Genomic DNA, 15,246 nt, shown 5'->3' on the forward strand with positions numbered 1-15,246 from the left:
AGGCTTGGTGATGAAAGTTTGATGAGGTACAGTAATCTCTTGTGTGCAGTCCTCACGGTGCTGATTCATACAAACCAATCCCCTTTTTAGATCACGTGTTTTCTTCAACCGGATTATCGACAGGTGGCATCGGTGACAAGTACTGAATGAAGCCGTACCTCCATCCAGCTCTGAATTATTTTTAATTGATTCGCGAGCCATTTTATTAAATCAATCGCCTTCATTGTTTACGTCTACTTTAGAGAGGAATATCAGTGCCCTAGCGCATAAACAACGATAACGACACATCACACGCAAAGTAAAATATGTTTATGCAGCTACAAGTGTACCATATTTATGCACTCTGGTCTTTTTGTCTCTTGGTTTATTAAACATGATCAACAATCTGCAGTACAGATTAAGAACACGTTTAATGTTTTCTCACAAGAAGAGGTCAGGTGAACATGAACGCCACATCGTTCGTTTGATTGACAGGTTTTATTGGCCCAGTCAACAATAGAAACGGGAGTGGTTTGCGCCACAGTGACGAAATGGGTGTGTCTGCAGGACCAAGCAGCCAATCAGGAAGAGAATAGGAACCTGGAAGTCGCTTTAGCTGCTGCGGAGAGGCGGGGCGGCGTTCAAGGGCTGTGGAAACCGAGCGAAACTACGGAAGCGGTGAGATTACAGAAAAGAAAAAGAGGGTGGAGAGAGATGTGTGGGACTGCACTGTGAACGATACTGCAGGTACAGTCGGACGCAGGTTACGTAGCCGGACCGGGCCGCGGCAAGCCCGCATTGAATCCTGCCTCTCTCCTCGACACCCCTTTCACCCCCGCAATGTCTAGCGGAGGAGAGGTAAGGTACGCCCGCAACGAGACCGGGCAAGAGAGCCCCAGGATGCCGGCCTGGAAGCGAGAGATCTTGGAGAGGAGGAAGGCGAAGAGCGGTGGGACTGGAGGAGTCGCTACCACGGAGAATGGCGCAGGTGGGAGTCCAAAACGCAGTAACGGGGAGCAAACTATTAACGGGGTCAGCGGTGGCGTACCTAACCGAGACGACGCGCACACCGGGCGGAACTATAACATCACGGCGGCCAGTCAGCACTTCGCCAACAACAAAGAAGCAAGACCGGTGGACGCGCAGGGGACGGCTAGAAGTCAAGTTGACGGACAGGAGAGCTTGGTGCTCCAGGAGAGTCTGGGCCCTTTGGAGGAGAACCCATTCATCAAGCTGGAGAAGGAACGACGGAGGCGACAGGACCGGGAAAACGCCACTCGTCCGATCCAGCATATTTTGGAGCTTTATGGCAACGTTCCTGGTATACGGACTATTAGAGCAGAGAATATTCTCATAATCGAGTCGGATCCTAATTACGTTCATGACGGTGAAGAAGTAAGAAGTCCTACTTGGCAGCAAAATGGTTATAGCTCTGTGAATGATCTCTTGGACAAGAGAGGGAATGCTGTAACTGAGATAAGAGCCAAGGAAGTGGTCATTTATGACACCACGTTGAGCAAGAGTGAGGAGAACTTGAGCACCCTCGGTCGCCCAAACCACAGAGACCCATCATATGAGACAGGTGAGGGTCAAGGGATGGTGAGCCGAATTCTGCAGAAATTTGATTGCAACTATGGGAAGCTACAGAAAAAGTCTCACAGCACAGAAAACCTGCTGGACCTAGATGGAAGTGTGGGCAGAAGGAAGAGAACCTGGTCCAAGCCACAGCTGGACCTGACGCCAAAGCCCAGTACTGACTGGGTCAAAAGCCTGAGCAGCAGGCAGGCCTCACCGTCTGTCCTTCAGAGTTCTCCCAAACCAAAACCACATTCTCCCGTACTTGAAACGGGCAGCCCCCAGCTCATCGTTGAATCCTCTAAACCAGTGTCATCCTTCCGCCAGCGTTTTGAAGAAAGTGGCGATCGCGGAACGACAGTCATGCCGAGGGATGAACCAGACCGGGCCCACGAGGTGAGCCCTGAGGTCACCCTCAACTCTAAGGTGCCATCAACACAGAACCAGTACACCCTCTCATCTAAGGTGCTGCACACATCCCCTGACTTTGAGATCCGTCCATCCCCTAAGCCAGACCTCTCTCAAATACCTGACCAAGATATTCAGGCTCGGGCCCTGGCAATGCTGCGAATACAGTCCAAAAACTCCTTCACGGTGATTCCCAAGCGACATCTCGCAGCCTCAATTGAAAGTGGCCCCGCGGCACCACCCAGTCCAGCTAAAACGTCCCCTTCTCACAAAGTGGCAGAGCAGCCTGTGTCAGAAGTGTCATCTTCTCACATATCTACACCTGCTATAATGCTGCAAAGACTGAAGGATGCAAAAAAAACAGAGGAAAAGCCCCACCTATTTCCTCCTGTTGCCACATCTCTTACGCCCTCTCAGAATCTGTCACCATCTCCTACCACCCTTTCTCCACCTGCCCTGACTTCACCTCCCTCTTCTCCAGTTATCCCATCATCACCCACTTCTTCCCCACGTTCCCTCTCACCAGACCCTTCACCCCCATCCCCAATTGTAGCCACTCCTCCTACAGAACATCTCCCTGTCACAAATATAGATGACATTGACGTGGGACCCCCGCATCACGCCCCTGCACATAGCCCCATGGAACCGAGGAGGAAGGGGAACACTTTTACGGTGGTGCCTAAACGTCGGGTGGAGGCTGAGGCGAAACCCAGTTCGCCCGAACCCCAGCAGGATCCCTCAAGTGACGCATCACCTGGGTCCACGCCCCCTCAGGCCCCGTACACTCAGCTGGGCACCCTGCTCAAGAAACGTTACCCTGCTGTGGAGGAGATTGAGGTCATTGGCGGGTACCATTCCCTTGGAAAGTCCTGCCTCTCCAAGACGGGCACCCTGGGCAAGAAGGTATGAGAACATAAACATTATATAAGCACAAGTAAGAACAAATTACTATACTTGTTTTATCTCATGACTACTACCTGAAATACAAACTAGTGCTGAACAATTTTGAAAAATTATGGAATTGTGATTTAATATGCAATTGTTTTTTTAAGGTCCTCTTTTGCAAGGTTCTAATTCAAACACATATGTGGCTTTCACGAAAACATTTCATGTTTCATGAAACATAATGTAAACATGTGGACAGCACTTCTTAAGCAAATGAAGACACGACATAAATATAAAATGTACATAATTATATTGAGGGAAAAAAATAGGGATGTGTGAGTACCTATACCAGGCATCGGTATTGGGACGATACCTTTTCTTATTTGAAGGTCCCGGTATCATGAACGGCCACCTTCTTGTCGCTTTTTAATGATCAGGAACTAGAAATGAGAAGAAAGTAAAATTGCCAATAAATTCATGTAATTTTAAGGAAATATGCTATATTGGGATATAGAGCTATAATTATCATTGTGTTTTTTATTATTATTATGTATCAAATGTACTAATTGTATTTGGTAGGGCTGGGCGATTACAATTTTAATCAATGTTAATCAAATACATTTAACAAACATTTATTTGAAGTTTTCATTTATTCAAAATAATTCCTGTGCAAAATGTTCAGACAATATCTTATATCAATATTATCTTAAATTTAACATTCATAGTTTGTGCTTAAATGCCACAATTAGGTAGTTGGTGGCTATTGTAAACATGTCTTGTATACCACCCATCCAGCATTCTGCCACTTGTGCAACATTACAACTCACAATAACCTTTGGATGTACCAGACCATAAGAACAACATATTTTAATAATCCAGAATACAAAACTCGATTTTGCGAATTAGCACATTTTCAACAATTAGATTTTTAAAATAACAATAAATCAAATTAATTTGATTGATTGCTCAGCCCGAGTATTTAGTACTTGGTATCAGTGACTACTCAAGAGTTGAATACTCATACTTGTATTGCTCTGGGGGGAAAAGTGGTATTGAACATCCCTAACAAAAACAAGCACGACCAACCAAAATGAAACGGTATATATATATATATATCCAAAGTGCAGCCTTTGCCATTTGAAAATTGCATTCTATTACATCCCAATGTTGTTTTTCAGTTCGATTAATTGTGTAGCCCTAATACAAACAGTATTTATATGCAGCTGGAATAGCTAATAAACAATGTTTAATAGACTGTATTCTTCTCATAGTGGGGCATTAAACTTTCATCTGATTTAAAGAAGGGTGCCACACAGGAAAGACTCTTGTTGCATTTCCTTCATCCCTGTGCAACCCGTCCTCTGGTTGCTCAGGGTTGTGCCAACAATTTCAAATCTTCACTTCCCACACTTGACTTGCCCTTTGCCGCAGAATGTAGAAAGGTGTGTCCTAAGTCACACATAGCACTTTTTTTGGCATAAGGCCCTGAAAAGCAAAAGCTGACTGCGCAATCTCATTAAAGACTGTTCTTCTTTCAGGAAGCATTCAGGCAGAAGCCGTGGAGTTGTTTTTTTAGATTTGAAGCTCAGGTATTCATGTCGTATAATGTATCATAATTAGATGATAGCAACGTCTGCTTCTTGTCTGGTGAGAAGCTTGCTAGTAGTAAGTGTTTACAAATGATGTCTGGAAGACATTTAATTGATATTAATGAGTTGTTACGGGAGTTAATGATTATCAGACAGTTGCATCACTCGATCAGCCGGCACGTCGAAGAGAATTTTTAGCATCGTTGTATGTCACTCATGTCTGTAGTTGAGCTCAATGTTGCATGGTGAGGAAGGAAGCTGTAACCATGGCAATATAAGTTTAAGTTTAGACGTGACCCCGAGTCTCTCTATCTTCTAATGGCTGTTTTTTTCCCTTCTCAAAGCACAGCAAATATACAGTTTTCTATGTATTTACTGCAGTTGCATCACTTTACTAATCAGTTTGTCTGCAAATAGAGCAAGGCGGGTTGTCTCAGCCTCTCAGACGCTGACCCGCTTTAGCGTTTCTTTGACCCGGCATGCTGTAATCCTCTGCTTTCCAATGGCAGCCTCTTACGAGCGAGGAATTACAGTAAACGCATCCCGCCCACTTGTTTTTGTATCTGTTTAATTGGAACAAATGGAAAGCTTGTGCTCAAATCCAATATGATCCATCTTTTTTTCCAACCTCATTATTCACTTCAAATTGTCTGTGAGGTTATCATTTGGAGTTATGGCAAATTTAAAGGGACAGTGTGTATTATTTAGTGCCATGTACTGATGACTAATAATTCATTCATTTTAAACACCCAATATACATTTTAACAATATGTAATATGTTCTATCATATCAACGTACATGTTTTGCCACCATCTTTCTGCTACAGATACCCGAAAGAGAAGAATTTCACAAACGTAGTTAGCCTCTGGTGGTAGTTGTAGCTCGTGTCGGACCCAATGGGTCGACCTCCGCTTACCTTCCACAGATGGGGCCTGCAGGTGGTCGTCGCTGAGTCCCTGAGTCATTCGGGCTCCCGCAGCTTGTCTCCCTCTGCTTTGCTCTCTCTCGCTTTTGCTAGCTTCTCCTGCTAGCCGCTCTTGTTAGCCACCCCAGCTAGTTCTTGCTTGCCACTTTTGCTTGCCACTCGAGCTAGGTCCTACTTGCCGGGTTGCTCGCTTGTTGGCTCACTCCAAATAATAATTGGTAGTAATAACTAATGTGGCACCGTAGTATGCGTGCTTAAATATTGTTGCATTATATTAGTTCACCACTACTAGATGGCAATAAATAATACACACTGTACCTATAATATATTTCCATAAAACGTAGTGATGAGAGGCTGAGGATTTTACCTCCATTAACTCTACTTAGCTTGTATCAGGTGTTCAGCCTTTGCTCTTTGCTCTACTGAGTGCACTTGCGATTCATGGGATTGTGCTGTAATGCTGTTGTTTTTTTAAAGACACATTTTGTATTGATGCATATGGCAGCATTTTGGCCACATTATTAGGATTAAGATTAAGCCAAACCAATATTTAGACATCATCAGTGCTCTCATTGTCACATTTTCTTTCTGTTGGCTCTCTTGTCCTGTCTTGGACAGCACAAGCAATTACAAAAGCATCAAGGCTCCCTTTGACAAGTATAATTTGTGTGGAATTTTTGTTCATCGCAGCCTTTGCGTTAAAGCAGCCTCTGAACATTGCCTCAGCTGAGGTCTCTGGGTTGGGTTGTGTTTTTCCAGTAAAACCAACTTTTTTTTTACGAGGCTTAAAGAGAATGTTCCACACATTATGGGCTTTACCAAAGTAGAACATAAGCTTTTAGTGTACATTTTCCAGAAATTATATCCGTCCACATATTGTATCCAGTCCTGCTGTACACGCTGATCTTAACCAAATAAAGCAGTCTGTGTGGAATGCTGGCCCAGCTCACAATGTCTTGCTTTTTTATCCCTCCACGAGCACCACCCTGCTTTCGTTCTTCTCTTTGCAGTAGTAGTTAATAAGGCCTGTCCCCTGGCTTCAAGCTTCCTGTGATCTTCTTTTTATTGGGAAGGGAAGCTATGTAGGTCAAGTGCAGCTCCTTGAACAACGATATGCTTGCGTTTGCATAAAATTAACTTGGGCTTTCTAATGAAATTTATAGGACAGGGTTCAGTTACTTTCCAACTACGTATTATGGATTGGATGGCGTTTCCACAATTTTTTCCTCTTGTGGTTAAATGATGTTGAGATGCATGTGGGAGTGATAGACCGGGTGGAGTGGTTTGGTTTTAATGTTTTGTAGGCTGGTCATTGCGGGAATGAAGAGACGATCATGTTTGCCAGGATAAAGTAATGAGTAAGAAGAATGCAATAATGTTGCACAACCTTGGTTTAATTGTAGTGTTGTTGAGTATTTATATTGAGAATTGTATTTTACAGTGAAATGAAGATTTCATTTTCCAGGAAAGCTGGATAAAGACCATACCCTATCACAGTAAATGATCATTTAAGTTAGCTTCACACTAAATAAAATGCTGTACATGAAGTTGTAAAGCTAAACCTGTATTTCCACCCAGGCTGGGTGTTGTTAAAGAACCTCATTATTCAATTTGATTAAAAGTTATTTAGGTTGCGACTCATTTTCATTTTGATTTGATATTGACTAAGAAGTAGAAATGACTCAGTAAATGGTGACAATTTTCAAATATTAAATCTTGCCAGGTAAACATAAATGGTTTTGCGTCACATTGTTTTTTTATTTGTGCTTTTTTTTTTGCAATACATTTGTAAATAAAAATGTGTACATAACTTATTTGTATTTGTGCATATAGAGTATATATTACAGAAAAAAATACAATGTCTATACATAAAATAATATTTAAATTATAAATGATAATATATACTGTATATATACTTCTTTTTTTTTTCTTTTTTTTTTTGTGAGATGTTATTCCCAGTACCCTTGTTGTAATTGTATGGAATTGTGCCTCATTTTCAATTTCCTTTCCACCCACAGACATGGAATACGCTGGCACTTTCGTCCCTTAGTTTAATGTTGTCATAGGCATGCGGCTCAAAAGGGGTGTGTCGTATCTATCTATCTATGTGCATATGTTTTTTCTGTACCATCTTCTTAAACCGCTGGGTTTACATGACACTGACCGGTCAAGGTCCTTGTACACAAGGCAAGAGACGATGTGAGCTTCTGTGTATAGACAGGTGGCAGTTTGCAGGCACATTTACAGGGAAATCCAAAATGACTCCAAACATTAGATTTAAAGCTAGAAGATGCTTGCTTCAGGCTGCTGCTTGCTTTTGTCATCATTTTGTTGTTGTGTGGTCGAGTGGGGGTTCCGTCCGTACAATGCAAATCACAAGCAAAGTGCCCCTCACTGGCTAGGAGGAGAATTACTATTTTTTATCTACTCCTGATGTCCACTAAGCAGTATTTACTTTTAGGTTTTGGTGAAAAAATGCGTAATATAGGATATTATTGGACATCTTAAAGACCCCCATAGATGAATGAATTTACTGTCATTGTGATAGCTCAGGTGTGCTCTTTAACCCTAGTTCATGTCACATAAAACAACATAGTAAATATATAATAAAACAACATAGTAAATATATAATAAAACAACCGTACAAACATAGCAAATTGACAAACAAGTACAAGTAATTTGGTACAGGCTAGTGTGTTCAGGCTTGTTTCAAAGAATCCACAAAACTGTACAACCCCCCCCCCCCAAAAAAAAGATGCTTGCTTCAGGCTGCTGCTTGCTTTTGTCATCATTTTGTTGTTGTGTGGTCGAGTGGGGGTTCCGTCCGTACAATGCAAATCACAAGCAAAGTGCCCCTCACTGGCTAGGAGGAGAATTACTATTTTTTATCTACTCCTGATGTCCACTAAGCAGTATTTACTTTTAGGTTTTGGTGAAAAAATGCGTAATATAGGATATTATTGGACATCTTAAAGACCCCCATAGATGAATGAATTTACTGTCATTGTGATAGCTCAGGTGTGCTCTTTAACCCTAGTTCATGTCACATAAAACAACATAGTAAATATATAATAAAACAACATAGTAAATATATAATAAAACAACCGTACAAACATAGCAAATTGACAAACAAGTACAAGTAATTTGGTACAGGCTAGTGTGTTCAGGCTTGTTTCAAAGAATCCACAAAACTGTACAACCCCCCCCCCCCAAAAAAAACCCTTCAAATTCTATTGTGCCACCTCAGCCACAGCGCCAGTCAATTAATCCACGATGATGATAATGATACATTAAAGCAAGAGATACTGAAATATGTGCACGTGTGCTTGAGTCAGACTTTTACAGGTGTGTAGTACAGATTAAAAAGAAGTCAGTCCAAAGATGGGCGTTGTTCACCGACAACTGAAAGGAACACTGTACGAGTGAGTCAGTCCTTACATTGACTTATTGCTTCTAGCATGGTATCTCTGGCTTTAGCCTGTGTTTGTGGAATTCATTGTTTGTGTCTGTGAGTGTGTGTTATTTTAGTTGAACTTAAATGGCATGTCTACACTAGGTTAAAAATAGAAATCAGCCTAATTGTTTAAAACCCCATGTAACACAGGAAGGCTAACAAAGGGGCACGCTGATGCACTTACGTTGTGCGCCAGGGCTACAGGTGTGAAAGTCCATTGTGTTTAATTATTTACCACTCAACAGACATTCCCCATCTCTCCTCCGATACACTTCCTGAAACATTGCACCCCACCCCTTTAATTATATCAAATTCTCTTCATGGATTAAAAAAAAAGAAATGTGGGCTTCATTATGAAGCTACAGTAAATGTTGTTTAATTGTAGTGTACAGTGTTAATCTATATTGACACCAACTGTGGGCTACACTTTTCTTGTTTTATGACTCATGAGTTTGTATTACTCAAAAAATGTCATATTGTACATTAATGTCAATTTTAAATCAATATTTTAATTTTACAGTAACTGACCCTTGCAATTGGTGTCCAGAGAACAATATATTCACAGCATATTGAGCATAACATCAGCATTTATTTTGCATCGTAGCATAGCCTCTTTAACCCGAGGCAGTTAAGTGCCTCCACCATTATGCCGCCATAAAGTATTGACATGATTTGTCAACACTGGCATGATGATGCTGCTGCAGCATCATCATTTGTACAGCATTGCCAAACAGGAGGGATTCCTAGCCTTTCCATATTTACATATCTTCATCTCAGGCGCAGAAGCTTTTCAGCATCCAGAGCTACAATTGTCTATTAACAGGATATAATTTATTGCAGGGATGTTAAACTCATATTAGCTCAAGAGCCACATGGAGGAAAATATATTACCAAGCGGGCCAGATCGGTAAAATCATATATAACTTAAAAACAATTGCCGTCCATCATACGCAGAATTTCACTATTTGTGAGCTAGCCCTAACATTATGGGGCTCAACTCTAATTATTGTTCCATAAAATAACATGAATGTAAATAGAACGCAGCCACACTTTGCCTTTATTAGTTCCGGACGTGTTGTAGCTACTTGATTTGCATATATATTGTTCCCAGAATGCATTGTGTGGCACAGTTATAAGGACATTAATCCTTGTCATATATGTTTATGTTACCAGTAATTGAGTTTGTGTCGTATTTAACACGTTTATGTTGGTCTATTTCATTATTATTATTATTTTGAACAAACCGTAACTTTAGGTGGTGTGTAAAATAATGACATCCAGGGCAATTCCATGTATAAATTGCATTGCTCATCTGAGGATTGCTTATGAAATTACGAATTTGTATGTTTTGATTGTGGCCATCTGATTAATTGGTCCAACGACTATTTTTTTTTTACTTTACAAAATCATCTCGCGGGCCCGAATTAAACCTCTTTGCAGGCCTAATCCGGCCTGCAGGCCTTATTTTCGACATGGCTGATTTATTGTCTTAATGTTTAATTTTTTGCAGTGATATAGCTGCTGCAGACAAAAATTAATTGCCACTTGTGAGAAACATGCCAGTTTGCCTTCTGACTAATATTGAGATGGCCTTTATGCCAACTTTCTTTGTATAGATTTTGTTTCTGCCTTTGGATTTCCCACAATTAAGCCATCATAATGCTAACCAAATAGGAAAGTTTAAGAATAAAACAACTCTGATTTTAATAGAACTGTGATGTCAGTTCCTTCAGTTCAGAATGAACTATTTTGATGATTTTATACTGCTAAATATTAGCATAATTAATTTAAACATTACATATTTTAAAACGGTGGTTCTTAACCTGGGTTCAATCGAACTTCAGGAATTCAGCAAATCAGTCTTAGGGGCCCAGCGAAGGTCAAGACATGCAATCGACTTGCCCCACTTGGCCATCATTGGCTTCAGGTGATCACACGACTACCAGTTTTCATGTAATTTCTTTATTGTTGTAATCCCATCATACTAACTTTCGAGCAAATAACAAAAAGTGGTCAGACAAATATGTATCATATGAATTCACATGTATAATGGAACATATGGTGTTTCACAGGGTTCGATTCTGGGCCTCTGCTGTTTTCTTAGTATCTGCTCACCCCTGCGTTCCATCTTCAGAAAACAACGGTGGTTGTTTTAAAGTGCTCTATGAGTTGAATTGAGTGATAGGAGTCAGTGTAGCTACATGAATTTCAATGCCAAGTTGAGCAAGTCTAGCCCAGCACAATTAGCTATCGAGCAAAATTAAACACTTACTTTTAGGGCTGTCAAAAACAAAATATTTTTGTAATCGATTAACCTATCAAGTTATTCCATCGATTAATTGAGTCATCCCGGTTCGCCGTCATGCGCGTCACATTTCCGTGTTTAAGTTTCCAAGCTCCGCTTTCGCTTTCCTCATTCACTCCTGTCCCTTCCCCACCCCCACCCCTGCCCACCCATGTAAACTGGGATGAGCTCTCGCCTGAGGTCCCTACACACAATAAGTGGTATAGATTATGTCTGCAGTTGTGGTGAAAACATAATTATAATACACAAGAGATGTTTTTAGCCTCCCTTTCACCCTGCACTGAGCTCCTGGAAACCTTTTAGGTTGCACTTTAGCATTTGTGTATAACCACCAAGATTCTCAGTAAAATGAAGTAGCATGGGTTTCTTGTAGCCTGGCAAGCCACACCCACTTTCTTGAAAGAGAAAGTGGGTGTGGACAGGCGTCTATAGACAGCGATTTGGCTCCGGCCGAAAACAGGCCGGCCAATCAAATTCGTCTATTTGCGTGACGTCGTCTTCGTGATCAACGTCACTCTTCCCTCTTCAAGTCATTCACTACTGTCTCTCTTCGGCTGGATGTTGGATTTTTACTCTGACGTCACTCCGCTCTTCGCTCATTGGTTCATTCCACTGTCTGTTAGTTCAGGTTTGCTCCGCCTCAGAAATGCGACTGATAGGACGGTTGACTCTCCGGCAAAGCCGCGAGTGAGTCTGGATTTCCAGGCTAGGTTTCTTGTTGACTAGACTTGACTTCATTTGAATGACAATACCTGCGGGCTAATCAGATCTCCATAGAAAGTGCTTTTTGTTGTTGATCTCGTAGTTTGTGCAAACAGTTTACATAGTAAATTCTCTTGTCACTTCTTCTTGGCTGCACATGTGTACACAACAATAATTATGTGCAGTCTTCACAAGAAGACACACACAGGTTTGTTTCCCTACACAGTCCTCGGGCACAACCCGGCAATGTTGGTGTAATTAGAATTCAACCAGCAAAGCCCCTCTGTCATAGGCATGTTTAATTTAGGGCACTTGTGAATGCGTTTGTGTGTGTCCTACTGTTTGTGCTCAAGTGAGAAGATGAAGCGATGAAAAGCCCAGGACAATAACAAATAGGGCTTTTTGGGAGTTATTTAACAAACAAAAAAAAAAAAAACTGGGTGCAAGCGGTGAACACACCCTTTTTTCAACTCATACGTATTCTGTATCAATCACCTAATTGATCATTCGAATTTCAAATTGTGCTGATCACCAATCGCTTCTGATATCTATCTGGCCTGTGTTAGTCGATTGCAAAGGCAAATCTGCCCAAATGAGCCCATGAGAATTATGAGCTATATCTAAATCAGAATTTCTGTGTTTATTTATTTTCATGCGAAGCGTTGATGTTCTTAAACATTGTTGTCATGATGATTGACCCTATTCTGCTGTTTATCTTCCTCCTGAGGGTCTGCCTCCTCCTCCACTCTCCCATTTCCCCCTTGTCATATAACCATGGCGCCTGTCGCCACGACAACACAGGCTGTGGCCATTCTATCCTGTCATTAGCTTTCCTGGATAAAGGCGCGCACTCTCTCTGTCTGACTCACAGCCACCATTACGTCAACGTTGACGTTGCAATGAAACAATAAACTGGCATGAGTGGCAATTTGACGTGATGAAGATTCTCATAGAACTGAATTGTCACAAAGATGCTTGAATTGGTTGTTATGTTCATTATCGTGAGTTTAATGTTCATTGTCTCTGTGGCCCCAAGTTAGCCATGTAATGCTGCTTGGTGTTTGCGCAATAAGGCCTTCTGCAAAGATGAGGTCAGTTAAAGATATTGGCAAATGTATCAGTAGTTGGGTTTACATACACTAATTTTTATTCGAATTTTCAAGAAATACGAAAATAAAACTGAATGTAAACGCTAGAAATGTTTAAAAGGGCCCAAAATTTGCAACAACGTTTTTACGCTTCGAGGGGGTGGATTTTGAAGCATATCGAAAAAAGTCAAATGTAAATTTTGGCAATGGAAACCGGATACACGTCGCACGTTTTGACCGGATATTACGTCACACGTACGTTTATGTCACAAAGCAATGTCGGACGATAAAGTAAGGTATGTTTGGGCGGTTGAATTAATTAAAGAAGCAAATGTTAATGCAATTTTAGATGAAAAACCGCAAAGAAATGCTGCACTCAACAGTTGTGTCGAAAGTAACCCAATTATGGGTCAAAAGTGGATCGATCCAGTTTATGGGTCAATTTGACCCAACTTTCTGGGTTGTGTTTTTTGGCCCAAGTAAAGGATCTGACCAATATTTATGAGTTATTTTACACTAAAAGACCCATTTCGTGACTTAAAATTGGGTGAAATTGACCCAAGTAGAGGATCGATCCATTTTTGACCCAACTGTTTTTTGAGTGTACGGTTTATCAAGAATTATAAAAGCAAACTCATACAACGTCATCGCACGGCGCAATTGCTTCCTGGTCATCTTCTTCTTCTTCTTCTTTTAAATTGCTGGTGGATCACATCTCTATGGTGTATATAGCCACCTACAGCGGTGGAGTCCCCTCTCAATATTCGCAAAAGAAAAACAGATGGAAACATGTCCGGTTTGCGCATTTTCAGTAAATTCGCTTTAAAATTTTTAAACAATTGGATGGAACCCTGACTACTGGCTATAGTTCAGTGGTTTTGGAGTATGACTGTACGTGAACACGATGATTTTTTTTTGGAAACTATGCATTTATAAGAGAGGTGACATGGCTCACTGGTAAATAGATAAACCCAGAGCTGTGTGTTTGATAATAATACTGCAATAATAATAATAATGCTTTATATATAGTGCTTTTCTAGACACTCAAATATGCTTTACAATGGAATGAATACATTATTACACTCTGGTGGCAAACTACTCTAGTAGCCACAGTTGCCCTGGGACAGGCTGACGGAAGCGTGGCTGCCATTGTGCGCCTACGGCACCTCCGACCACCACCAAACATTCGCACCCTTCATACACCGGTGTGAGTAGCACTGGAGGCAATTTGTGTGAAGTGTCTTGCCCAAGGACACAACAACACATGACTTGAGGAGAACGGGTTCAAACAGCCAACCTTCTCGTTACTGAACGACCATGTCTACACCCTGAGACATGTCGAGGTGTCCTTGAGTTAAGATGCTGAACCCCCAGTTGCTCCTGATTCTGCGTCATCACTAGATAAATGAGAAGTCAGTGTGAAGCGCGTTGAGTGCCTCGTAAGTGGAAAAGCAAAACACAAGTGAAAAGTAGAAGCCATTATATTTGTAAAGTAAACATACAGTTTAAAATTTTTGGTTGAAGGCTTGAGTCGTCAGAAGCACATTAATTTGAGAGTAAATACACAATCATCACTCTTATCCTTCACCATTATATAAAGCCGCTAATCCAATCCAGATAAACACTCACACACGTCTTCACACACATCTCCACAGAGAATACTACAAGAGCATCTACTCACACTATCTTGAGACTTGATAGTGTAAACACAGATGTTCACTGACTCAGGCGAATGCCAGATCTACAAACATCAGACTTCTACACGACCGAGTGAGCTTCCACACTTCTAAAATCTGTGTTGTAATGCCCAATAGCGGGATGTATGGTTTAGGCCCCGCACAGACGGAAACAAAGTCGGCTTCGTTCCTCAAACAAATCTCAAACACACAGAAGCATTTCAAGACTTGCGTGTGTCCAAAAGAAGACGCCGAGGACGTTTAACGGCTGTAATGTATATGCCAAGTCTGGAGTGGCGCTGTAGCGCAGCCACAGGGAGTTAACGGAAAGCGTAGAAGAAGACAAACACCTTTTTTTTTTCAAACTTTATTGCAATCTACAGAACAAACATGGCTTTGCATGTATCGAAACAACATAAAAAAGACGAACACAGGAGAAGTGACAATGGAGGGTGATTAAAGTACAACACCACTTTAAAGAAAAGAAAAAAAAATTCTTAACCGTTTGTCCTCACAAGGGTCGCGGGGGTGCTGGAGCCTATCCCAGCTGGCTTCGGGCAGTGGGCGGGGTACACCCTGAACTGGTTGACAGCCAATCCAGGGCACACAGAGACGAACAACCATCCACAAAATAAAGAAGCAAAATATTTTGCTGCAAAA

General features: G+C 41.4%; 1 protein-coding gene across 1 annotated transcript in view; it reads left to right on the forward strand.

Annotated features, from left to right (window-relative positions):
- The first annotated feature begins 599 nt into the window (after positions 1-599).
- tprn (taperin) overlaps positions 600-15,246 on the forward strand; it is a 34,401-nt gene continuing 19,754 nt past the window's right edge. Inside the window, exon 1 of the mRNA XM_086097501.1 lies at positions 600-2,865. Coding sequence (XP_085953627.1) covers positions 820-2,865 — 2,046 coding nt within the window. The 5' untranslated portion in view covers positions 600-819. The remainder of the gene's footprint in view (positions 2,866-15,246) is intronic.

The sequence above is a fragment of the Leptonotus elevatus genome, chromosome 15 (assembly GCF_054856555.1).
Source record: "Leptonotus elevatus isolate MCC_2025b chromosome 15, RoL_Lele_1.0, whole genome shotgun sequence".
Classification (NCBI taxonomy): domain Eukaryota; kingdom Metazoa; phylum Chordata; class Actinopteri; order Syngnathiformes; family Syngnathidae; genus Leptonotus; species Leptonotus elevatus.